General features: G+C 40.6%; 1 protein-coding gene across 1 annotated transcript in view; it reads left to right on the top strand.

Annotated features, from left to right (window-relative positions):
• Nucleotides 1–25,257, top strand: part of LOC135881159 (protein FRA10AC1) — a 65,779-nt gene that overhangs the window by 4,573 nt on the left and 35,949 nt on the right. The window contains exons 2-7 of the mRNA XM_065407706.1: nt 7,941–8,017; nt 12,174–12,269; nt 12,348–12,393; nt 15,727–15,803; nt 16,845–16,928; nt 17,446–17,530. Of these exons, the coding sequence (XP_065263778.1) occupies nt 7,941–8,017; nt 12,174–12,269; nt 12,348–12,393; nt 15,727–15,803; nt 16,845–16,928; nt 17,446–17,530 (465 nt within the window). The remainder of the gene's footprint in view (nt 1–7,940; nt 8,018–12,173; nt 12,270–12,347; nt 12,394–15,726; nt 15,804–16,844; nt 16,929–17,445; nt 17,531–25,257) is intronic.

Genomic DNA, 25,257 nt, shown 5'->3' with positions numbered 1-25,257 from the left:
GTGGGGTTGTGCTGGGAGGATTTATTGCACCATTGCAGCTTCTGTGCCAGCACATGCTGGCTACTCTGACACTGCAGTAGTGTAGAGTGGCACCTGTCGTCTTTTTTTTTTTTTTCTGTTTAGTTTCTTGGGAAGTTTCCTGAAAAATATAAAGGACAGAAATAATAATAGCTAATTAAGAAATACATATATGCGGGTGCACCTCCTCAATATATGTAGTTTACTTGGTGTTGCTACAACTCTTCAGATAATGCCTCAGCAACAGCTTCTACACTTCTGAAATGTGAAAAAGAGAATACAAGAACTGGGTTTTTAGTTAATGGATGAATAGCAAGTTGATCCCTTCCACACTCTGTATGCTAATTAAATCCACTTATTTCTCCACAGTGCTCCAGCAAGTACCTACTTGTCACTTCTTGGGGAAAAACAGAGAGGTGATATGTCCTCTTTGGGCTCCATAGGACAGTGTGTGGGATGGGAAGCAGGGGAATTTACTGAGTTGCATGGAGAATCCTGGAGGGATGTTATTGCTCCAGACCAATCTTGTCTCCATCTTCGAGAGAGAGAAACTGTAGTTTCAAACCAAGAACAGGAAGGAAAACAAAACTCCAACAACCCAATAATAAAATTAAAGTTAAAAAAAAATAGTTTTTTTTTAAATCTCCTTGAGCATTGCTACACAAAGACAGTGGTATTCAGCATAATATATATTTGGTCCACAAGCTTGCAAGCAGCCTGGCAGAGGATGCTATTGTCTCTCCAGCATGATATTTGCAAGTGTCAGGGTGTAGCCACTATAGGTGCACCATTGTAACATTCACCTGGTATTGTTGATAGTCAGAGATGTGTTTTTCCAAATGTCAGTAGCTAGGTCACTATGACTGTTTTTTCTGATACTGACCGAGACACAGTTACCTGTACTGTTGAACTCCAGATTGAGTTACTGCAATGTACTCTATGTGAGGCTAGTCTTCCAAGGTAACTTGGAAGCTACCTCTAGTGCAGGATGTGGCTTTCTGTTTATTTATGGGTTCTGCTGCTATTGTTACTGTTTGTTGGTATTATAGTAGCACTAGGGGCTAAGCATTGTGCTAGGCACTGTACAGAGTAATAGATAAGCTCTTTGGAGCAGGGACTAGCAATGTAAATAGAAAAGACAAAGAGAGGATAGCAGAAGGGACATAATTTGCAAATTCTCTGTTTATAAGTTATCATAACATTGTATCTGTTCTCTAAAGTATGTGCTAGCCTCCAGTTTGCTTCTTAGTGCAATTAAGATAATAGAATCATAGAAGATTAGGGTTGGAAGAGACCTCAGGAGGTCATCTAGTCCAACCCCCTGCTCAAAGCAGGACCAATCCCAACTAAATCATCCCAGCCAGGGCTTTGTCAAGCCGGGCCTTAAAAACCTCCAAGGATGAGATTTCACCACCTCCCTAGGTAACCGATTCCAGTCTTCATCACCCACCTAGTGAAATAGTGTTTCCTAATATCCAACCTAGACCTCTCCCACTGCAACTTGAGACCATTGCTCCTTGTTCTGTCATCTGCCACCACTGCAAACAGCCTAGCTTCATCCTCTTTGAAACCCCCCTTTAGATAGTTGAAGGCTGCTATCAAATCCCCCCTCACTCTTCTTTTCTGCAGACTAAATAAGCCCAGTTCCCTCGGCCTCTCCTCATAAGTCATAAGACACCTAATCATTTTCATTGCCCTCCACTGGACTCTCTATAATTTGTCCACATCCTTTCTTCAGTGGGGAGCCCAAAACTGGATGCAGTACTCCAGATGTGTAGAAGGGAGAACAGCAAAATAGAGACAATGGATTTCAGGAAGGCAGATTTTGGTAAGCTCAGAGAGCTGATAGGTAAGGTCCCATGGGAATCAAGACTGAGGGGAAAAACAACTGAGGAGAGTTGGCAGTTTTTCAAAGGGACACTATTAAGGGCCCAAAAGCAAGCTATTCCGCTGGTTAGGAAAGATAGAAAATGTGGCAAAAGACCACCTTGGCTTAACCATGAGATCTTGCATGATCTAAAAAATTTTAGGAGTCATATAAAAAATGGAAACTAGGACAGATTACAAAGGATGAATATAGGCAAACAACACAGGAATGCAGGGGCAAGATTAGAAAGGCAAAGGCACAAAATGAGCTCAAACTAGCTACAGGAATAAAGAGAAACAAGAAGACTTTTTATCAATACATTAGAAGCAAGAGGAAGACCAAAGACAGGGTAGGCCCACTGCTTAGTGAAGAGGGAGAAACAGTAACAGGAAACTTGGAAATGGCAGAGATGCTTAATGACTTCTTTGTTTCGGTCTTCACCGAGAAGTCTGAAGGAATGCCTAACATAGTGAATGCTAATGGGAAGGGGGTAGGTTTAGCAGATAAAATAAAAAAAAGAACAAGTTAAAAATCACTTAGAAAAGTTAGATGCCTGCAAGTCACCAGGGCCTGATGAAATGCACCCTAGAATACTCAAGGAGCTAATAGAGGAGGTATCTGAGCCTCTAGCTATTATCTTTGGAAAATCATGGGAGACGGGAGAGATTCCAGAAGACTGGAAAAGGGCAAATCTAGTGCCCATCTATAAGAAGGGAAATAAAAACAACCCAGGAAACTACAGACCAGTTAGTTTAACTTCTGTGCCAGGGAAGATAATGGAGCAAGTAATTAAGGAAATCATCTGCAAACACTTGGAAGGTGGTAAGGTGATAGGGAACAGCCAGCATGGATTTGTAGAGAACAAATCATGTCAAACCAATCTGATAGCTTTCTTTGATAGGATAACGAGTCTTGTGGATAAGGGAGAAGCTGTGGATGTGGTATACCTAGACTTTAGTAAGGCATTTGATATGGTCTCGCATGATATTCTTATCGATAAACGAGGCAAATACAATTTAGATGGGGCTACTATAAGGTGGGTGCATAACTGGCTGAATAACCGTACTCAGAGAGTTGTTATTAATGGTTCCCAATCCTGCTGGAAAGGCATAACGAGTGGGGTTCCGCAGGGGTCTGTTTTGGGACCGGCTCTGTTCAATATCTTCATTAACGACTTAGATATTGGCATAGAAAGTACGCTTATTAAGTTTGCGGATGATACCAAACTGGGAGGGATTGCAACTGCTTTGGAGGACAGGGTCATAATTCAAAATGATCTGGACAAATTGGAGAAATGGTCTGAGGGGGGCTCTGTTCAATATCTAACTGTCAGGGTGGTTAAACACTGGAATAAATTGCCTAGGGAGGTTGTGGAATCTCCGTCTCTGGAGATATTTAAGAGTAGGTTAGATAAATGTCTATCAGGGATGGTCTAGACAGTATTTGGTCCTGCCATGCGGGCAGGGGACTGGACTCGATGACCTCTCGAGGTCCCTTCCAGTCCTAGAATCTATGAATCTATGTGGCCTCACCAGTGCTGAATAGAGGGGAATAATCACTTCCCTCGATCTTCTGGCAGTGCTCCTACTAATTCAGCCCAATATGCTGTAAGCTTTCTTGGCAACAAGGGTACACTGTTGACTCATATGCAGCTTCTCGTCCACTGTAATCCCCAGCTCCTTTTCTGCAGAACTGCTGCTTAGTCAGTTGGTCCCCAGCCTGTAGCAGTGCATGGGATTCTTCTGTCCTAAGTGCAGGACTCTGCACTTGTCCTTGTTGAACCTCATCAGATTTCTTTTGGCTCAATCTTCCAATTTGTCTAGGTCACTCTGGACCCTATCCCTACCCTCCAGCATATCTACCTCTCACCCCAAACTTAGTGTCATCCTCAAACTTGCTGAGGGTGAATCCATCCCATCATCCAGATCATTAATGAAGATCTTGAACAAAACCGGCCCCAGGGCCAACCCCTGGAGCACTTCGCTTGATACCGGCTGCCAACTAGACATCTAGCCATTGATCACTACTTGCTGAGCCCGACGATCTAGCCAGCTTTCTATCCACCGTATAGTCCATTCATCCAATCCATACTCCTTTAACTTGCTGGCAAGAATACTGTTGGAGACCTTATCAAAAGCTTTGCTAAAGTCAAGGTATATCATGTCCACCACTTTCCCCATATCCACAGAGCCAGTTATCTCATCATAGAAGGCAATCAGGTTGGTCAAACATGACTTGCCCCTGGTGAATCCATGTTGACTGTTCCTGATCACCTTCTTCTCCTCCAAGTGGTTCAAAATGGATTCCTTGAGGACCTGCTCCATGATTTTTCTGGGGACTGAGGTGAGGCTGACCGGTCTGTAGTTCCCCGGATTCTGCTTCTTCCCTTTTTTAAAGATGGACACTATATTTGCTTTTTTCCAATCGTCCGGGACCTCCCCCAATCGCAATTTGAATTTTCAAAGATAACAGCCAATGGGTCTGCAATCACATCAACCAACTCCCTCAGCACCCTCTGATGCATTGCATCCGGCCCCATGGACTTGTGCATGTCCAGCTTTTCTAAATAGTCCTTAACCTGTTCTTTCACCACTGAGGGCTGCTCACCTCCTCCCCATACTGTGCTGCCCAGAGCAGCAGTCTGGGAGCTGACCTTGTCTGTGAAGACAGAGGCAAAAAAAAACATTGAGTACTTCAGCTTTTTCCACATCATCTCTCACTAGATTGCCTCCCCCATTCAGTAAGGGTCCCACACTTTCCAAGACCACCTTCTTGTTCATAGATTCATAGATTCTAGGACTGGAAGGGACCTCGAGAGGTCATCGAGTCCAGTCCCCTGCCCGCATGGCAGGACCAAATACTGTCTAGACCATCCCTGATAGACATTTATCTAACCTACTCTTAAATATCTCCAGAGATGGAGATTCCACAACCTCCCTAGGCAATTTATTCCAGTGTTTAACCACCCTGACAGTTAGGAACTTTTTCCTAATGTCCAACCTAGACCTCCCTTGCTGCAGTTTAAGCCCATTGCTTCTTGTTCTATCCTTAGAGGCTAAGGTGAACAAGTTTTCTCCCTCCTCCTTATGACACCCTTTTAGATACCTGAAAACTGCTATCATGTCCCCTCTCAGTCTTCTCTTTTCCAAACTAAACAAACCCAATTCTTTCAGTCTTCCTTCATAGGTCATGTTCTCAAGACCTTTAATTATTCTTGTTGCTCTTCTCTGGACCCTTTCCAATTTCTCCACATCTTTCTTGAAATGCGGTGCCCAGAACTGGACACAATACTCCAGCTGAGGCCTAACCAGAGCAGAGTAGAGCGGAAGAATGACTTCTCGTGTCTTGCTCACAACACACCTGTTAATACATCCCAGAATCATGTTTGCTTTTTTTGCAACAGCATCACACTGTTGACTCATATTTAGCTTGTGGTCCACTATAACCCCTAGATCCCTTTCTGCCGTACTCCTTCCTAGACAGTCTCGTCCCATTCTGTATGTGTGAAACTGATTTTTTCTTCCTAAGTGGAGCACTTTGCATTTGTCTTTGTTAAACTTCATCCTGTTTAACTCAGACCATTTCTCCAATTTGTCCAGATCATTTTGAATTATGACCCTGTCCTCCAAAGCAGTTGCAATCCCTCCCAGTTTGGTATCATCCGCAAACTTAATAAGCGTACTTTCTATGCCAATATCTAAGTCGTTAATGAAGATATTGAACAGAGCCGGTCCCAAAACAGACCCCTGCGGAACCCCACTCGTTATGCCTTTCCAGCAGGATTGGGAACCATTAATAACAACTCTCTGAGTACGGTTATTCAGCCAGTTATGCACCCACCTTATAGTAGCCCCATCTAAATTGTATTTGCCTCGTTTATCGATAAGAATATCATGCGAGACCATATCAAATGCCTTACTAAAGTCTAGGTATACCACATCCACAGCTTCTCCCTTATCCACAAGACTCGTTATCCTATCAAAGAAAGCTATCAGATTGGTTTGACATGATTTGTTCTTTACAAATCCATGCTGGCTGTTCCCTATCACCTTACCACCTTCCAAGTGTTTGCAGATGATTTCCTTAATTACTTGCTCCATTATCTTCCCTGGCACAGAAGTTAAACTAACTGGTCTGTAGTTTCCTGGGTTGTTTTTATTTCCCTTCTTATAGATGGGCACTAGATTTGCCCTTTTCCAGTCTTCTGGAATCTCTCCCGTCTCCCATGATTTTCCAAAGATAATAGCTAGAGGCTCAGATACCTCCTCTATTAGCTCCTTGAGTATACTAGGATGCATTTCATCAGGCCCTGGTGACTTGCAGGCATCTAACTTTTCTAAGTGATTTTTAACTTGTTCTTTTTTTTATTTTATCTGCTAAACCTACCCCCTTCCCATTAGCATTCACTATGTTAGGCATTCCTTCAGACTTCTCGGTGAAGACCGAAACAAAGAAGTCATTAAGCATCTCTGCCATTTCCAAGTTTCCTGTTACTGTTTCTCCCTCTTCACTAAGCAGTGGGCCTACCCTGTCTTTGGTCTTCCTCTTGCTTCTAATGTATTGATAAAAAGTCTTCTTGTTTCCCTTTATTCCTGTTAGCTAGTTGCTAACATACCTGTAGAAACCCTTCTTGTTACCCTTCACATCCCATGCTAGCTGCAACTCCAATTGTGCCTTGGCCTTCCTGATTACACCCCTTCATGCTCGAGCAATATTGTTATACTCCTCCCTAGTCATCTGTCCAAGTTTCCACTTCTTGTAAGCTTCCTTTTTGTGTTTAAGCTCACCGAAGATTTCACTGTTAAGCCAAGCTGGTCGCTTGCCATATTTGCTATTCTTTCTGCACATCGGGATGATGTCGATGTTGATTTTGATATATAAAACACTATATGGTTTGGTCCTGGCTACCTAAAAGATTGTCCGGGCAAAATTGCCACAATTGATGAAAAGTAAGAATTCATAGCTTTGAGCATTTGGAATCTGGAAGAGCATTGTCTCTGACATTTGATTCTTCTGTAGGTTCAGTGGAATCCAAGTTTGTTAACCTTCAAGGCAAAGTGTTAGTATTACCTGTTTTCCCAGGTTTTTGTCTGAGGATAATGGTTGTTGAAATGTAGGAATTTCCAGACTGACCCAATAGCCATCTAGTCTAGTATTGTGTCTTTGACAGTGGGCAGTACCAGTATGGTTCGTGCTCACTAACATGTTGTGCTCTTACTGCCCGTGTAGACCCTGTTAGTATGAACTAACAGATACCTAGTTGGTGTTGATATAGTTCCATTTTGTGAACTAAAAGGTATCTAGTTTGCACTGATGCAGTCCTGAAATGGGAAACTATGTATCTTTTACTTCGCACCAGCAGGATCTACATGGGCAATTAGAGTGCAACATGGAGCACTCTACAGTTTAGACCAGTGGTAGGCAACCTATGGCATGCGTGCTGAAGGCGGTACGCGAGCTGATTTTCAGTGGCACTCACACTGCCCAGGTCCTGGCCACCGGTCCGGGGGGCTTTGCATTTTAATTTAATTTAAAGTGAAGCTTCTTAAACATTTTAAAAAACTTATTTACTTTACAGACAACAATAGTTTAGTTATATATTATAGACTTATAGAAAGAGACCGTCTAAAAACGTTTAAATGTATGACTGGCACGCAAAACCTTAAATTAGAGTGAATAAATGAAGACTCGGCACACCACTTCTGAAAGGTTGCCAACCCCTGGTTTAGACCCTTGTAATCTGGATCTGTGGTGCCATGTAGACAAAGCCCTCAATCTGCAGCAAAGGAGATTTAGGTTAGATATTAGGAAAAACTTTCTAACTATAAGGATAGTTAAGCACTGGAATAAGCTTCCAAGGAAGATTGTGGAATCCGCATAGTTGGAGAACAGGTTAGACAAACAACTGTCAGGGATGATCTAGCTAGACTTTGTCCTAACTCAGTGCATAGGGCTGGATTAGATGACCACTCGATGTCCCTTCTAGTCCTACATTTCTAAGATTCTAATTTTATTGTGTTGTGATAATTTTCCTTTATTTCTTAATTATTTCCAGGTACATGGCCGGGGAGGCTATGATTCTGATTTTAGTGATGATGAGAGTGGAGAGAAATCTGACCAAAGGAATAAAAGGTAATACATTATAATACTGATGTACATTACATTTCTTGTGTGCAAATGACTTCTAGCTATATATATATATATATAGAAGACCCTGTTTTTTTAACTCTGACATAGTGAGGCTGTTTGTGAAAAATAAAAATATACATTTGATTCCTATGCCGTTGCCTCCTCAGGCTTGTCAGAGCATGTTGTCTCCAAGGAGCAACTGAGAAAGATCAGTTCTGCCACGTCCATCTGGTGTCTGTATGCCTCTCATATCTCTCAGCTGAGTGCTTCGTTTTTCCAAGCACTAGCATCAACGGCTGGGTTTTGGCTGCTCTGTTCAATTTGGTATCACTTTGTTACCACCCACCAGGACTTGTGGAACTACAAAGAGAGAGATCAAAATGGCCAAGGCCAGATGGCAGCAGGTTTTGTAGGAATAAAACACGTACCTCACGGAAAGGAAACACTAACACTGCTTGATTATTATTTAATTTCTTCCAGCCTGTTCTCTCTGTTAAGCCTGGCTTCAAGAGACCAACAAATTGGGTCAGTTAACTTGCACATAGCCCTTGAGATGCTCATTTAAGCTCAGTCTTGTCAGTTTCATTTAGCGGTTCATACACTTTATGACCCTGAACTTTGCGGTCTGACCATCTTTTATTGGGAATTTTTTTCTGCTGTGGAGCTGTGCTTCTCTGACAGTTCACCCACAGCACTACAGATTTGTTCTGAATTGAGTCAGGAATTTTTGTTGTTGTTCCAGGATCTGTTTCTGTGACTCTTTTCCTTACTCTTCTGTCAGGCTCCATTCCAATCAGGTTTTCTGGGACCTTTTCTGGGAGCCTTTTATATTTTCTGTAGTGGAAGTAAGGGGAAGTGTTTTGTAATGTCTGACTGCATTTTATAGCTGACCTTTAAGGTGCTTTACCCACTAAAAGAAATGTAGGTGTTTTTTTCTCTTTTTAGAATTTTTAGCTGTATTCTATTAAAAATATTGACTTTTTTTGTTCAGTTTTAGTTTGTTTTTCCAAGTGCCACTATGCATTACATCATTCTAATTGTTAGATGAAATATTAAACATTGGGAGCTGTTTCAAAGAAATCATCTTCTTTACCCTTTGTTCCGGTACACACTATTTGGCTCCCAGTAGTACTCTGAGGGTTTGCTTCATATGTATATATTCTACCCTTGGTTCATGATGAATCTCATTCTCTCTAGGAAAAAATGTAAAAAGACTCCTTCCTGACATTGCCTCTGCAGAGCCCCAGTGCAGGAGTTATGTGCCTGGCCATGTGGCCACAAAACCTTTTTGCACAATTGGTATGCTTAGTTCTCCCAAGTCCTACAGTCCTTAGATTGACAATATAAATACTACCCCTTTATGGGTCTCTGACTACCTCTCTGCCTGCCATCATGGAGCAAACATTCCCTTTTTACCCATAATGTTAGACCAAGGGTGGCCAACCTGAGCTGAAGAAGGAGCCAGAATTTACCAATGTACATTGCCAAAGAGCCACTGTAATACGTCAGCAGCCCCACATACGCTCCTCCCCATGTAATACGCTCCTCCCCCCCTGCTCCCAGTACCTCCCGCCTACTGGCAGGCCTGCTGATCAGTGCCTCACCCTCCCTCCTCGCACTTCCTGGTCAGCTGTTTCGTGGCATGTAGGAGGCTCGGGGGGGGGGGGGGGAGGAGCGAGGGCATGGCAGGCTCAGGGGAGGGGACGGGAAGGGGTGGAGTGGGGGCAGGGCCTGTGGCAGAGCCAGGGGTTGAGCAGTGAGCACCCCCCCGGCACATTGGAAAGTTGGCACCTGTAGCTCCAGCCCTGGAGTCGGTGCCTATACAAGGAGCCGCATATTAACTTCTGAAGAGCCGCATGTGGCTCTGGAGCCATGGGTTGGCCACCCCTGTGTTAGACAAATAAATCTAAATATGTTTTAAAACAGTTGTGTAATTAAGTTTAGTATAAAAAGTTTATTTTATTTGCTTGTTTTTGTTGAATTTTTGATATTTTTGGTTTGCCTTGAAACAGATGTTGGTGTTCAGAGGACAGTGCTTCAGTCACTGTTCAACTAGCAGTGCTCCTTAGTCTGTGCCCCTCAGAGAGGTCAGTGTTCATTAATCTGGTACAGTGGAGCTCTGTGGAGGCAATACCATGAAGGGAGGAAAAAGGGGTTACCAACAGTAACTCTTGTTCTCTGAACATATTGCCTCTTTTCCCTCTGCTTTGGATCCTAGATCTATATAGGGCTGTTGAGGTAAAGAAAAACTGAGGGATCATTAGATGAGAATGAGATCTTTCTATCCTTGACCTGTATGATATAGGGCGTGAAGGAATGGAGCATGATCCTGTCTCCCAGCACCTGCTGCAACAGGTTCCATATCTGTGTGACTACCCACGTGACTCCTACAATGTGACTGTGGAGTGACGGGATTGTCAGACAAGATATACTGTTGTAAGCAACTCTGTATATACATTGCCTATGAGCAGGTACCTGTCTGGACTTGGTCTCAACTCCACACATGAGTAAAGTCCATTCTCACCCCCATCTTAACATTGGTTTCATTAACACAGAAACTAAGGGCTGGTCTACACTACTGCTTACATCGATGTAATTTACGTTGCTCAGGGGTGTGAAAACGATCTGCCCTCGAGTGACGTAAGTTACATTGACTTAAAGCAGTGTCCACACTGCGCTATGTCGGCGGGAGATGCTCTCCCGCCGACATAGCTTCTATCTCTTGCGGAGGTGGAGTAATTATGCTGACGGGAGAGCACTCTCCCGTCGGCATAGCATGTCTTCACCAGATGTGCTACAGCGGCGCAGCTGCATTGGTGCAGCTGTTATGCTTATACAAAGCACACGGGATCTTTATAGAGGAAGGTAAATACGCAGCATTTATTGGAAATACAACAGTTAGCATATGCTTTTCAGACACACACACACACACACTCCTGCCAGTGATGTTCATAGTTACCAGTCTGTTGTAGCTCGAGTCAATCTAATGGCCAGTTAGATTGAGCACGAGTGTGGAGCTGGGCTCTTGTCGGTCGCGATCCGATGCTCCTGGAGTGTGGCAAGACGAACCCAAAGTCCCATGGCCATAGGGTGACCAGATGTCCCGATTTTATAGGGACAGTCCCGATATTTGGGGCTTTTTCTTATATAGATGTCTATTACCCCCCTCCCCCATCCCGATTTTTCACACTTGCTGTCTGGTCACCCTACATGGCCAAGCACCCAGTTCTTATAGGTTTTTTTCTCTGTTGAAGCCTATGGATTTTGCTGTGTCACTTTGTGACTGGTTACTTCTTAATTGGTGTAAACATTCCAATACACCTCCGAGAGGGTCATCCTGTCCTTTGTTCCGATTTAATCAATTGTCCTTAGGGGTGCCAGCCTTCACTTCAGGGTTGTCAGTCTGTCCTTCATTATGGATGTGTGTTGATGATTCTTTGATGTCCTTTAAGTCTCTTCACTCCTTCTTCCTTGATCATCTGGCTATAACAATGGCCTTCACACCTTATCTTTTCCTGATGCATACATTCCTCATTCACACAAACAGTAGTATTTTATATCGAGCAAAAAGGCATTGCAAATTAAACCTTGCTAAGTTTTACAATCAATAACCGAGACAATTTACATTGAGACCCAGGCCTTCAATGTTCCTCTAATCTCCTTAATATAGACACAGTAGAGAATCCTGTCTCTTACTAACTAAAACCTTAAAACAAAGAAATGTATATTTAACTAGAGTGCCCAATTTGTAATACATATAGGAAACCATAGTAGACATTATAACTTATCCTAAAACAAAAGGGTGACCATAATCAGTCAGAAGGATTGTTCTGGTCTGTCATTCCTTTCTGCTATTCAAAAAGGGTGGCTGACAGGATGAAATCAAATCATACATTAATTCTTATGGGACATTATAAAATCCAGCTCCTACATTAATTCTCATAGTACATTATAAAATCCAGCTCCTACACAGCTGCGCCGCTTTAGCATGGTAGTATAGACTTGTCTTAACAAGAGGCAAACAATGCTAGTCTGTACAACAACCTTTTCCTTATAACATTCAAGCTGCTGACTTCCCAAGCTGACTTTGGTGTACTAGAACTTATTGTATATGAAAACTTTTTGAATAATTTATTCCTCACTTTTTCCCTATGCATAGGACAAGTAATGAAGATGCCCTACTCGTAAAACCATTCCAGAAAGTAAAACAGGTCAAGGTGGCTGACAGACAAATTGCGGCAGAACAATGGGATAGGTAACGATCAATTCTATCAGAGATTTTTGTATTTAAACTGAACTTTTACTCAAACAAAATTATTATTTCTGTTAACAGGGAAGAAGCGAGAAATAGGAGATTTCATTTGATATCCATGGATGCTGTATCCTTTGATTATTTGTTTATATTGGTAAAAACACATTCTCAGCTTTTCAACTTTTCTTTCACTTGGGGAGAAATGCTCCTGTCAGGGGCACGTTCATGTGAGTCTCCTTGTTGCCTGGGGAATTTGGAGGATTGGTAGTGCTTTATGACCTTTATGTTAAGCAGATATAGATTTGTTCAATGATCCTATTAAATAGTTATTTTGAAGGTACTGTAGTAATGCTGCTTCTGCGTGATATTGTGCCTGTATTCCTCTCAGTAACACAGAGAAATCACTGTAACGGGGTTCCTGTGGTACAGTGGTACAGCCTGGGTTGTGTAATCGCTGAGTCCTCTGTCCCACCAACCTGCGGTATCCCTCTCATTCTGTGATGCTGTGTCAAGCCACAAACTTCTGGCAGGTACTGCACTCACACAGACATCCACAGGCCAAGACACACCCAACTGAGTTATATGAATGCTTTCCCAGCCACTCATGAACCAACAATAGAGAGGCTCCAGCCAATTCCTCCCAGCTCCCCGTCTTGCACCAAAGAAGTGTACCATCTTGCACTGGTCAGAAGCCTAGCCAGTGTAAATTCATTACCCAGTCCGCCCCTCTCTTGATGTGAGGGGACACATGCTAGCCAGTGTAAACTAAGCTGAGATTTCCCAAGCACTTAAACCAAAACACACTGTTTTAGGTAGAATATAAAACAGGTTTATTAACTACAGAAAGATCGATTTTAAGTGATTATAAGTAGCAGGCATAGAGATCAGAGTTGGTTATTTAAGAAACAAAACATGAAATCGCTGTCTAAGTTCTACAAACTATACAGGATTTGAATCAAGTGGTGTTTCACCCTGACAGATGGTACAAATAAGTCACAGATCCTCAATACACAGGCTGAGACTCTTTCCTGGCCTGGGACCACCCTCCCCCAGTTCAAAGTCTTTGTCCTCCAAATGTTGAGTTGGGAGGGGAGAAAGGCCAAGTAATGATGTCACTTCCTCTCTTTTATAGTTTCTTCCAGCTTGCTGGAAAGATCTTTTGCTGTGATGTGGGAAACAGACAATCCCCATTGGTCAAGCTGTCTCTGTTATATATCGTTTCTGGGATAGTGGATTCTTTCCCTGTTGGGTGTTGATGAGCCATTAACACTGTTTGGCTACTCCATTGTTTTTCCTGAAAGGCTGATTGTGGGTGTTCCCAACCTCACAACAGATTTCAGTAACACACACATAGCAAAACTTCATAACTTCACATACAATGATAGCACATACAGTCCAACAGGATATTAATGTTCAACAGATCAAGACTTTTAAAATGATACCTCACAAGGTATATTTTGTACAAAACATATCATAATTATATGACAGTGGTGAATATGGGGGTTCCAGGGTGCCACTCTGAGGTACAGAGTGTCACAATGACCAAAGACTTGCCATGTTGCATGATGAAATTCAAATAGCCCTGTGTAAATCTTAGCATTATTTTTTTTTTATTATTATCTATCTAGTGTTTCAGTAGCTGAAGTGAATTAGTTTCCTGCCTTATATAGCCATGATTATAAATTATTTGGAAACAGTAGAATTTGTATTTTTTTAGTTATGTTGGGATTAATATGGGTATATTGTGTGGATTTGTGGCAATCCATATGTGGAACATGGAAACATTTGGAGATGCCACGTTTTGTTGCAATAGAGAGAAATTGTCATTTGTGCTACTTAACTCAGACTTACTCTTCAGCTAAGTCTACCTTTTTAAGAAACACTCTTACTTTGTCAGGTCTATCACAAAAATCTGAGTACACACAGTGCCATGAACCAAGGGCACATTTACAAGTTGAGGCTGTTCTGAGCTGAACTGTGTTAACCTGTTTCCTGTTCTGTATTATTTAGATTGTAAGTTCTTTGGGGCAGGAATTTGTCTTATATTTTGTTTGTGCTGTGTAAGTTGACAGAGCTATAAATTTTTTATAATAATGTGATGTCCTGGCTAAAGGCCAGAAGCTTCATTGACCAAGAAAGGATAAAATCCAGTCGCTCTGGCCGAGTGAGCTATGTTTATGTACAAAATCAGGTGGTCCCCCAAAGTAATTAACCCTGCTGTGTCACCTTTACATTATTTTTCCTGTACTCTTTCCACATAAAGTCATCTGTATCTGGCTAATGATCCTCAAATTGTAAAAACAAGCAGTTAAAGAAGAAGCTATGATTAAAGAGCCCATGGTTGAATTCGTTAGCCATAGTGTTTCTGTTGTTTTCATGGAGCTTTGTATAAGTGCTTGATTTGGATAATTTCTCTACTGCTACCATCTTATTCTTTTTCTCCAGTTGGAAGGGCAAGTCAGTTGCCTACTATTATGAAAGTTGATAATGGTGACAAAGACGCTGGAGTTCCTTGAAGTTAGTCAGCTTCATCATGACATATACAGCCTCCTGTAGCCTTGCAAGAATAGTATTAAGATTGAGTTAACATTTGGAAACTTCTAGCAGAAAATACATGTACCATATTTTTTTCCATAAAATGATTTTAGTGCAGGCAGTAGGTTGACAGAAATGAGTTCTTATTGAACTCAATTTAACATGTGGCTTGAGAACATGCCAGAAAGATAATTTATTTCTAATTCTGTAGTTCCATAAATGTCTGAGAAATTTGTTACATATTGTAAGTTATTGTTTTACTGTTTTATTTCCATTTGTGGAGGTGCTTATTTCTAGAACAACGTGATTGTTTATACGGTTTTGTTTTTGCTTGTTGTTTTATCATATAAAATGTGTGTCAAATTACAGCTGTAAGACAGAAATATTCTGACAATCACAATATAGTTTCCTGTAACTTGATATTGTGGTCCTAAACAAAGTTATCTACTGAAGTTTATTGCTTTTACACTGACACTGAAAAGTACAAAAAAAAAATGCTTCATTTCATTAGTAATTTTATATTTATATCACGCAAAAATGATGCGAATATATTTTAAACCCGAGTTGGAGTATCATGGAACTCTAGTTTGAATTGCAATAGAATACACAGTAAAGGCTGGATTAAAGGTCTGTTGTACATCTTAAAATATATTACAAGTTTTTATGGATGGGTTTTACAACTTTAATTCTGCCCTAAAATTCTTCTGTTGTGAATTAATTTATAAAAGGTTATTCTAATAAGAATTCTTTAAATTTCCTTTCCATTAAAATTAATTTTGGTAATAGCTTCTTTAAATCCCTTATATTGTAGAAACAGTTTTGTACTAATCTTCTTATCTGAGGTAATGGTATGTGAAGCCAGATAAACCAGCCCTGGAGTGAGAGAGAACACTGAAAATGAATTCCTTAGTTTTGCTTTATTCAGTATGCAAGACATAAAAAGTTTGTGAATGACTACATTTTATACTATGGTGGCAAAAAGGAGGACTTCCAACGTTCGGGGTAAGTACCGTTAGAGAACATACTTAACCTATTTTATTAAACTGCTAAATATATGCTGGGAAACTCCTTTTTGGTTTATTAATATTGTAATTAATTCTGTGACCAGAAATTTATTTGAGTATCAAATAATTAACCTTTTTGCTAAAATGTACCAACTATGGTAGTTGTAAATATCTGAATTAGATGCGGAGAATTGCTAGTTGTCTTGATTTAACTTTGTACAATTTGTATCTATACATGAAAAGCTAGATGAAATTCAGTTGGGAGTTTTTATTTTTGTGTTATGTAGATTAAAAGACAACACATGGAGGGTGTATCTAAAACAGTCTAGTATTTGCTGAGTGTTCAACTCTCATTCCTAGAATGTCAAATGCTGCTCCAATGAGGGTAGAAAATGACAATCTTGTACTCAGACTTCTGTGGTGCAGTACATAGTGCTGGAATAACTGCTTGCAGGTAGTACAATTGTTTGCCATTTGGAGTACCAGGCACTTTTTAAAGGATAATTACCAAATTTACCAAAGTCACGAGAGGCTAGTTACTCGGGTTGAGGTTTCCAAAGAAGTGCAGGCAGTAATTCAGATGATCTTCATTAATGTTAATGAAGATGTGTGGATAAATCCTCTGCACTGTTTTGGCAATCTGAACCCAGGATACTTGTGAAGTCTGGAATATCACTAAATATCTTCCCGGGGAAGCTAAACCCTTGTTCTGAGCTGCAGATGATCCTCTTTTTATGTTTCAAACATAACTTTTCATATAGAATTAAATCACACACAGTTTTAATAGTTATGAGTGACTTTAATGTTGGAAGCAAGCTCTTTTATTCTTTTAGGGAAAAAGTTAGTGTATAATACTTGTTCTCATGAACAGTCGTTGCTTCTTAAAATATCTCCCAGTATATCCAACTCAATACATATTACAAGGAATTCTAAAATACCAGCATTTGCCAAATGATGATCTAATTATTTTGTTTCTGGTGCTGTAAAATTTCATTTTAATACTAGATCTGCTTTTTAAGAAAAATGTACCCTTTCACAGAGCAAGTGACAAGACAGACCTTGATGTTGTAAGAGAAAACTATAGATTCCTGTGGAAAGAGGAAGATGCAGTGGACATGAATTGGTAACTTGGGCTATATAAGACATTATTTTTAGATCACTTTGTATTTATCTTTTTCCTCATTCATTAAAAATTGCCATGCATATTTGCTCTTATTGTTTGAACTCTTGATAAATTTAAAAAATGAAAAAAGTGTAGGAGATAAAGTAATACAGCTCTGTGTCAAAATGAACTGATGACACAGAAATTAACAAACTATTGTTCATTCCCTAAGAGAACTAAACTACCATTCAGAAACCCCTACAAAGAGTACAACTTTAAAATTATGCTTTGTTTGTGCTTTAAATAAATTTTTAAAATATATAATTATTTTCAAGAGAAACTAAAACTGTTTCATGGCAATTACTCCCATCAAGCTATATATTTTCTTATTTTGTTTTATTTTTACCACTACAACTTGTATTCATTAGAGAAAACAAAACTGCAATGCCCCTGTCCTGTTAATGCCATAACTATGTAATTTGACCTCACTCTGTATTTTCCATATGCTTAATCAATAATATTGTCTTTCCGGTTACAGGGAAAAGAGACTGGCAAAGAAATACTATGATAAATTATTCAAAGAGTATTGTATAGCAGATCTGAGTAGATACAAAGAGAACAAGGTACATTTTTAAATTTCATAAATTTCTTTGGTTGCAAAATAGGTTTTTTGTTTTATATATTGATAGAGGGCACTGCATTAAGATCCAGTCCTGCAAGCACTGCCTACGCTGAGTTCTGTGGGACTACTCATGATAAATGTCTGTAAGATTGGGTCCTAAATTTGTCTGTTGCTTAGTGCAGAATGAATTTTCTTAAGAAACTTAAGCAACAGAAAAATGCTTAAGGTGTCTTCCCTGATTTTTTGGTTGATCTTTATCTCATCTTCCTATATTTATGCCATATCCCTCAAACCCTTTCACTATCAGAAAATAATCTCAATCTCATTTATAGTTTTCTTTTGTTTTCTTTAATTATCATGCCCAGTATCTTATTCCATGTGTTTATTATTCTTTGTGGGAAAAGTTTTTTTCCCAGTTTGCCAATTTTCTTCACCTTTTTGAACCTTTGTCTGGTGTGAACAATTTTTTTTTTCCCCCCGCTTCACATATGACATTTCTAAATTCTGTTAGATTACTTTGAATTCCCCTCTATTCTAAATGAGAATAAGTCCTGTTTCTTTAACTTTTCCTCATGTTTATCTTTTAGCACAACTTTGACATATTGTGTAATTTGTTTTCCCTTAAATTGTCTTATGCGTTCTTTCTTTAAACACGCTATTCTCATACTAAGTCCCTCCTCCAAATCTTTATCAACTGTTGGCTTATCCATGTCCACTTCTGATAGGGAGGGAGTCCTATACAAATTTTTTTTTTGGAATGTAAAACTAGCCCTTTAAGGCACAGTCAGCTCCACTCTGCTACCCCTGCAGCTACAGATTGCTTTCAACTTTGTTCTGTCCTATTTTTTTCCCTCTGCACATCCAGATATTGAGAAGTTTATTGCCTTCTCTTTTCTGCTCTATTCTGCAGCCCTTGTCTCCTGCAGACAGGCTCAGGGGAGCACTGGTTTCTTCATCTGATAGCCACCAGTTCTTCATGTGACTTTCCCCATAGAACTTTAGGTATCCTGCTAAACTTCTGCAGAAGGACGCTCTAGAGATGTGCAACTTGCATTAGGTGTCCCTGCCTACAACATGCTGTCTATGCCTGCCTTTAGAAGTTTACACTATAGAATTTCCTCCCCAATTCCCAAATCATATTCAGTGCCATTTTGCTCCTCATTCCAACAAAAGACGGGCTCTTTCATATGTTACATAATCTGCTTATCACAAGAACTGGTCCATCAACAAAGAAGAACGTTATGGGTGGGACAGGGTTTACTCCTAGTATTTTATGATGTTCAAGAAGACTGACTGTTTCATCCCATTCTGGCTCTATCCCTCAGAATTTCTCCATGTAGTATGTCAGATTCAAGGTGGAGGTGACTTTCTGTGCTGCATGGATGAAGAGGGGGCTTATCTCCATGTGCCTATTCATTTGTTGCATCACAAGAAAAGTCCCTCAGCTAACGGATTCTTCTACAGAACTATGTGTGGAAATTCCTCAAGCAGTGTCTTGTCAAGAAGAACCTCTCCTCTTGGAAACCTCACTCAGTCCTTTTAGCCATTGGAATCATGATAGGTGGTAGTCTCAGGGCCCTACATCATGTCAAAGCATTTGGTTGAAGATGGAAGCACAAAAAAATAACTTCTTGAAGCTTCAGGCTGTGGGACTAAGCTTTCTATTGTTTCTTCCTTACATCATCATACTTGCAGTTCTGTTAGAAATCAACAATCAAGCTCCAAGAGCCTATAGATTAACAAGGCAGGACCAGAAGCCCTTCTCTTTGTCATTAGATTGTAAAGATTCCGTCCAAAGTGGAAAGAGCTCACCTAATTGATATCAGATAGGTATATCCAGAACAGTCTTAATGTCCACATAGACTGACTGAGGCAGGAGACAGTTCTGGGCAAGAGGCAACTGAACAAGGTGGTGGTGCAGCAAGACTTTGTCAGATGTTGTCACGGCTCGGTCATGGGCAGCCATGCCTAGTGGTCAGAACCAGGGTCCATGGTCATGGGATGGGAGTCAAGAATCATTTGGATCAGGATACCAGGAGATCAGAAGCATGAGACAAACTTGAGGGCAGAACCATGAATCTAACCGGAGTCAGCCCAGGTCAGGATACCAGGGGTCAGAGGTAGGAGACAAACTGGAGATCAGAACCACAGGTCGGGAGTGAGAATCAGGCTGGGTCAGGATACCAAGAGGTCAGAGGTAGGGGACAAACCAGATATTGGGACCACAAGTCAGATGCAAGAAGTCAAGCTGGGTTGGGATGCCAGGAAGTCAAATCAGGGGAGCAGGAAGCACATAGTCCAGAGCAGGGTGCATCCCAGTTTTGGACAACAGGGATCCACTGCTGGGTTTAGATGAAAGATGTGGACCAATCAGGACCCCCCAGCAAACTGCCATTTAGGTTCCAGGACTGGAGTCCTCTGTCGGGATTCAGCCCTTGGAACTGTTAGCAGTCACTGGGTGGCAGGTTGCAGCTTACTAGCTCCTAAGAATCCTGTGGATCAGGGTTCAAGTCCTGCAGTTCCTGAGAGATGTAACTTCTTGCTTTCCACCTCAACCAACCAGACATGTCCCCCTCACCGCCCCCCAGACAAACTCACAGTTTGCTCCAGACACTAGGATTCCTACAACTGGAGGGGAGGGTGCTTTCTTTTTTGCATGGTCAGGACCTTGCGTGTATGTCTTTCCTCCTCTACTCCTCCTGGGCATTCCCAGAAAGATCCAGAGGGACCAGACCAAAGTTATTTTCATAGCTGCTGCTAAGCCCTGAAGACTCTTTCAGATATCCATCTGTGATTTCTGGCTCTTTCCCCAGCCCAAAATTCTTTTCATCAGGGCAGGGTCCTATACCTGAACCTCACCAATCTCTGCCTAGAAGCCTGGAGGCTGACAAGTGACTCTACAATCCTTTGATTATTGCTCTCATATAGTCAATTTCCTAATGCTGTCAGGAGAGCACTCTGCATTTAAGTGTTACTTTCTTTGGTGTTTGGCTAGGAATGTAACTCTTACTCAGACATTCTGTTCTGCCATCCTAGTGTTTTTCACAGATGGGAAAACATGGTGGGATGGTCTCTGAGGCCAGGCTCCAGCCTGGCCCAGATGTCTGCAATTTTTAGCCTTGCAGCCCAAGCTCCACTAGCCCGAGTCAGTTGACCTTGGTTCTGAGACTCAGCACTGTGGGTTTTCTATTGTAGTGTAGATGGAGTTTCAGCTTCATTCTTAAGGTTCTTTCAAGGCCATGTTTCAAGCCTCTGGGCCAGTTCTTCCTGTACTTCCTGACTGTGAAGGTGCTTGCTCTTGTCACCATTACTTCAGCCTGGAGTGCTACTACACTGTAAAGAATCTTACCTCTAGTTTTTCCATGAAAAGGTTGTCCTTAGACTCACCACATAATTTCTCTGTTTATTCTTTCTTTCTTAATCAAAATATTTCCCTTCCTTCCTTGTCTGAAAGAGATCATCATCATCCGTTAGATGTTGCCAAAGCCATTAATGATTAGATAGGACATCCACTTTTTGGACTGATGCCATTTTATTTTATATTGCTTGTGGCTATAACAAAACGAGGTATTAAGGTTTCCAGGATTATCATTTCCCTTTGTGTTCAGACTGCAAAAAAAGATTAATATACTGCGTGCCACTTAGTGCTTTTCTTGGGGATAAGGGTCCATTGTACTTCGTCCCTATCTGTGGTCAGAGAAATAGCACTTCTTATTAGGAGATCTGCATAGCTGCTATTAGTGCCTCACTGAACTCCTTTACCAAATGCTATAAGGTCTTCCGTTGATGCTGCCTTTGGTTTCTTGATTCTGTGAACCATCCTTCCTATCTAACAGACTAGCTTCATTTCATATTTTTCTATTGAGTTCATCTCTGTTGTTGCTGTTTCAGCTTATTCAGTATTACTTTTTTAAAATCACTCTTTACACACATTTGACTTGTTTTATTTACTTTCCACCCTTATCCACTGCTTGTCATTTTCCAGTGTTTGGTGGAAGCATTATTAGCAAAGTGACTCTCCTATGAGGACAGTTGTCTTACTTATAAATTAGTCTTGTAGAGAATTCCTCTGCCAGTCCTGGCTCCCTCGCTTTCTTCTATCTTTGCTCTTGCTTTCCAGACCAGTCTGTTTAGGAAATACTCTCTAGGGAAGATCACATGTAGTTGTTCCTTATTGGGCCAGATTTGGACCCAAAAGGAAAAATTACATAAGAATACCTCAATAATATAAGTGAGCATGGATAATGCAGTGGTTGGTGGACTGGCTGAGGGACTCTGAGATAACAAATATACAGGTAAGGCAAAATGATCCTTTATTCTGACTGTATAGGGGTCGGCAACCTTTCAGAAGTGATGTGCCGAGTCTTCATTTATTCACTCTAATGTAAGGTTTCGCGTGCCAGTAATACATTTTAATGTTTTTAGAAGGTCTCTTTCTATAAGTCTATAATATATAATTAAACTATTGTTGTATGTAAAGTAAATAAGGTTTTTAAAATGTTTAAGAAGCTTCATTTAAAATTAAATTAAAATGCAGAGCCCCCCGGACTGGTGGCCAGGACCCAGGCAGTGTGAGTGCCACTGAAAATCAGCTCGCGTGCCGCCTTTGGCACACGTGCCATAGGTTGCCCACACCTGGTAGATATGCACAGATGCATGACAAATTCTGTTGATGCTTTCACCCCAGACTTTTTTACAGGTTGCATCACAAGCTTTTCAGAATGGGACAATTTTTAACCATTTAGAGGTATACTTTTAAATGGGACATGTGAACGTTACTATGGTGGCTTGGATCGAACAATATTGCGACATAAATACATTAGAAGCAACATCTTGCATCTAAGTGCAGGAGACAAACCTAGATCAGGATTCTGCTTTCCATGCATCAACTAAATACTAGGTAGGAAGATGATCCTTTAGCTTCTTAATTACTGCACAAATCACGGGGGACAGGATACTATGAAGTAACAACATAGTAGGCCTGAACTCTGCTACTGGAAATTCAAACATGGAAACCAGACTCCAGTTCAAAGCTTGCCTCAACTGCATAACATGGGAATTGCATTAAACAACTGTTCACTAACAGTTTGCTGGAGGATATTTAGTGAAATCAGTGAAAGTTATTTACATGAATTGAGAGCAAAATTTGAATCTTAGTATTTAAGTAGTCACAGTGGAGCTTTATCATTAATATTTCACTGAAGCAAGCAGGGTGTTAGGAGGATTATAATTTATACATTTTACTACAGCGACAAAGCAGGTGAGGTAGTATCTTTTTTATAGGACCAACTTCTCTTGAGTGTATACAGAGCTCTTCAGGTTTGAGAAAGATACTCAGTCTCACAGCTAACCTGCATCAATGCGAGGGGGAACCCTCTGACTATACACCCCTAGTTGTCACCCCACGCTGCAGTCCATATGGGATATCATTAAACACTTACAACCCATCTTCAATGGGGACCACGTCCTGAAAGAAATCTTTCCTAACCCTGCTCTTCTGGCCTTTAAGCAACCCCCCAACCTCACCAAGCACATCATCATAAGCAAGCTCCCCACACATCAAGACACACCAACTCAAAGTGCACTAGATTCTGCCATAACAGATGCAAAACCTGTAGATATATCTCCACTGCTATGATGATCAATACGCCCACAAAACACCTTTCAAGATCCATGGGTCCCACACATGCCTATCACAACTTGTGGTGTACCTCATCTAGTGCACTAAATGCCCCCCAAAACACCTATGTGTGTGAAACAAGACAATCACTATGCTCTTGAGTGAACTCACCCGAAAAATGATAAAAGACAAAAGCACCATATCACCTGTGGGTGGACACTTTTATCACAAGCGATCACTCTCTGTCTGACCTTTCAGTTCTCATCCTCAAGGAAACCTGCATAACACCTTCAAAAGGTGAGCCTATGAGTTTAAATTCATAACTTTTGCTAGACACTAAAAATCATGGACTTAATAAAGACACTGGATTTATGACTTATCACAACAATCTGTAAACCATTAACTCCCCTTTTTGTCCTATGACTGCAAAGAATGCTCTCTTGAAATATGTGTTGCCTACTTAAACTAAATAATCTGTTCCATCTTGTATTTAGCTGTGACACGCAGCGTACCTTTCCCAGACCTGAAGAAGAGCTCTGTGTAAGCTCAGAAGTTTGTCTATTTCACTAACAGAATTTGGTCCAATAAAAGATATTCCTCATCCACCTTGTCTCTCTAATATCCTGGGACCACCACAACTACAACATTGTAAACATTTTACTACTGCAGTATTTATCTGGAGACAATGTTCTGCAGTTTTATTAAATGGGCAACAGTACATTAGATTGTACAAGTTATTTAAAAACAAATTAAAAACCATGGATGTAGGATTCTTCAGTGATCCTCAATTTAAAAACATTTTTTCTATTCTAGTTTAGTGAACAGTTGTTTAATGCAATTCCCATGTTACGCAGTTGATTTATTTGTGCTAGACTAAAGCATGAGTGGCTCAAGTGAAACTTATTTTAGACCACACTGCAGATTTCTGAGTTAGCCAAGCACAAGATGTTCCTTCCTTAGCAAATTGTCAGCATAAGTAGAATAATATGGAACCTAATTTTTCTATTTCTACTGAATGATTTTCCAGTTAGTATTTGTCCAAAAATATTTTTGTTCAAATTATATTAAGTCCTGAATGCAATACGACTGAAAATTAAATGTATGGAAAAACATTGACCTTCAGAAAAAAACTGGCAATGTTAAGAATCTTATTTATAATACATTTAACTAGGGCAAATTCAGTACAGATGGAACATCTGATTATTGGTGATGTGATTCTGCCCAGTTTTCCAGCTGGGGTGCAGAGAGCTCAAATGACTTGTCCACAATCACACTGTGAATAAGTGGCTCATCCTGACTTAACTTTTTGGCTCCCAGTTCTTTTCTATGTAGTTTGGTCCATGTGGCATTTTTTTACATAAATGTTCTGCGCTATTGCCTTTATGGTAATGATCATTGATCATAAAAAAAAAAAAGTAGTTCTGTACAATATATTTCTGTACTGAAGCTAGGAACATTAAAAAATGAAGGCAATGCATAATGGAGATTTGAACCGTTATATATGAAATACAAATACAGTGAGTGGGTTTAATACTCAGATGTACCAAGTTAACTGAAGACACAACTTGGGATAGAGGAGACAAAGGTGGTTTTGAGCCACTTATATGTCTTGGGCAGTTGAACCTGGCACAAGTTAGAAAGCCACAAGACTGCTGTTAAGTTATTCTGCCTAGAAAAGTCTTTAGGGGGATCATTCCACTGGTTGAATATTGATTGCATTGTGCTTTGGCCCTCACATCAAGTGGCCCCAATATGCTGTGGAAATACAAAGTGGCTGAATGTTCTGGAGTAGTCAAATAGTTCTAGTAATATTATTTCACAGTGTTCCATGCAGTCTTTTTGTTTTTTGACTAGAAGGTTGCTTGGGAAAGTTTCACTTCATGTAAAGATTTTGAATGAATGAAGGAGTACACAGTACATATAATAATTAAGCAGTGCTTTTAACTTGAGTACCTTAATTGGCTTCCCTGTCTCTTGCCATGTGAAATTTGGGATCCTGGTGCTCCCTGTCAAGACCGTGTATAGTCTTGCTCCCTCTCTCCCTCTATACTACTTCTTTCCAGTGTTCTCTCTTCAGTTCTCCCTTATCACAACCTTCCACTCTCAGC

This window comes from Emys orbicularis, chromosome 7 (genome assembly GCF_028017835.1).
Source record: "Emys orbicularis isolate rEmyOrb1 chromosome 7, rEmyOrb1.hap1, whole genome shotgun sequence".
Lineage (NCBI taxonomy): Eukaryota > Metazoa > Chordata > Testudines > Emydidae > Emys > Emys orbicularis.
The sequence above is the reverse complement of the archived record's forward strand: the minus strand, read 5'-3'. Positions and strand labels throughout refer to the sequence as shown.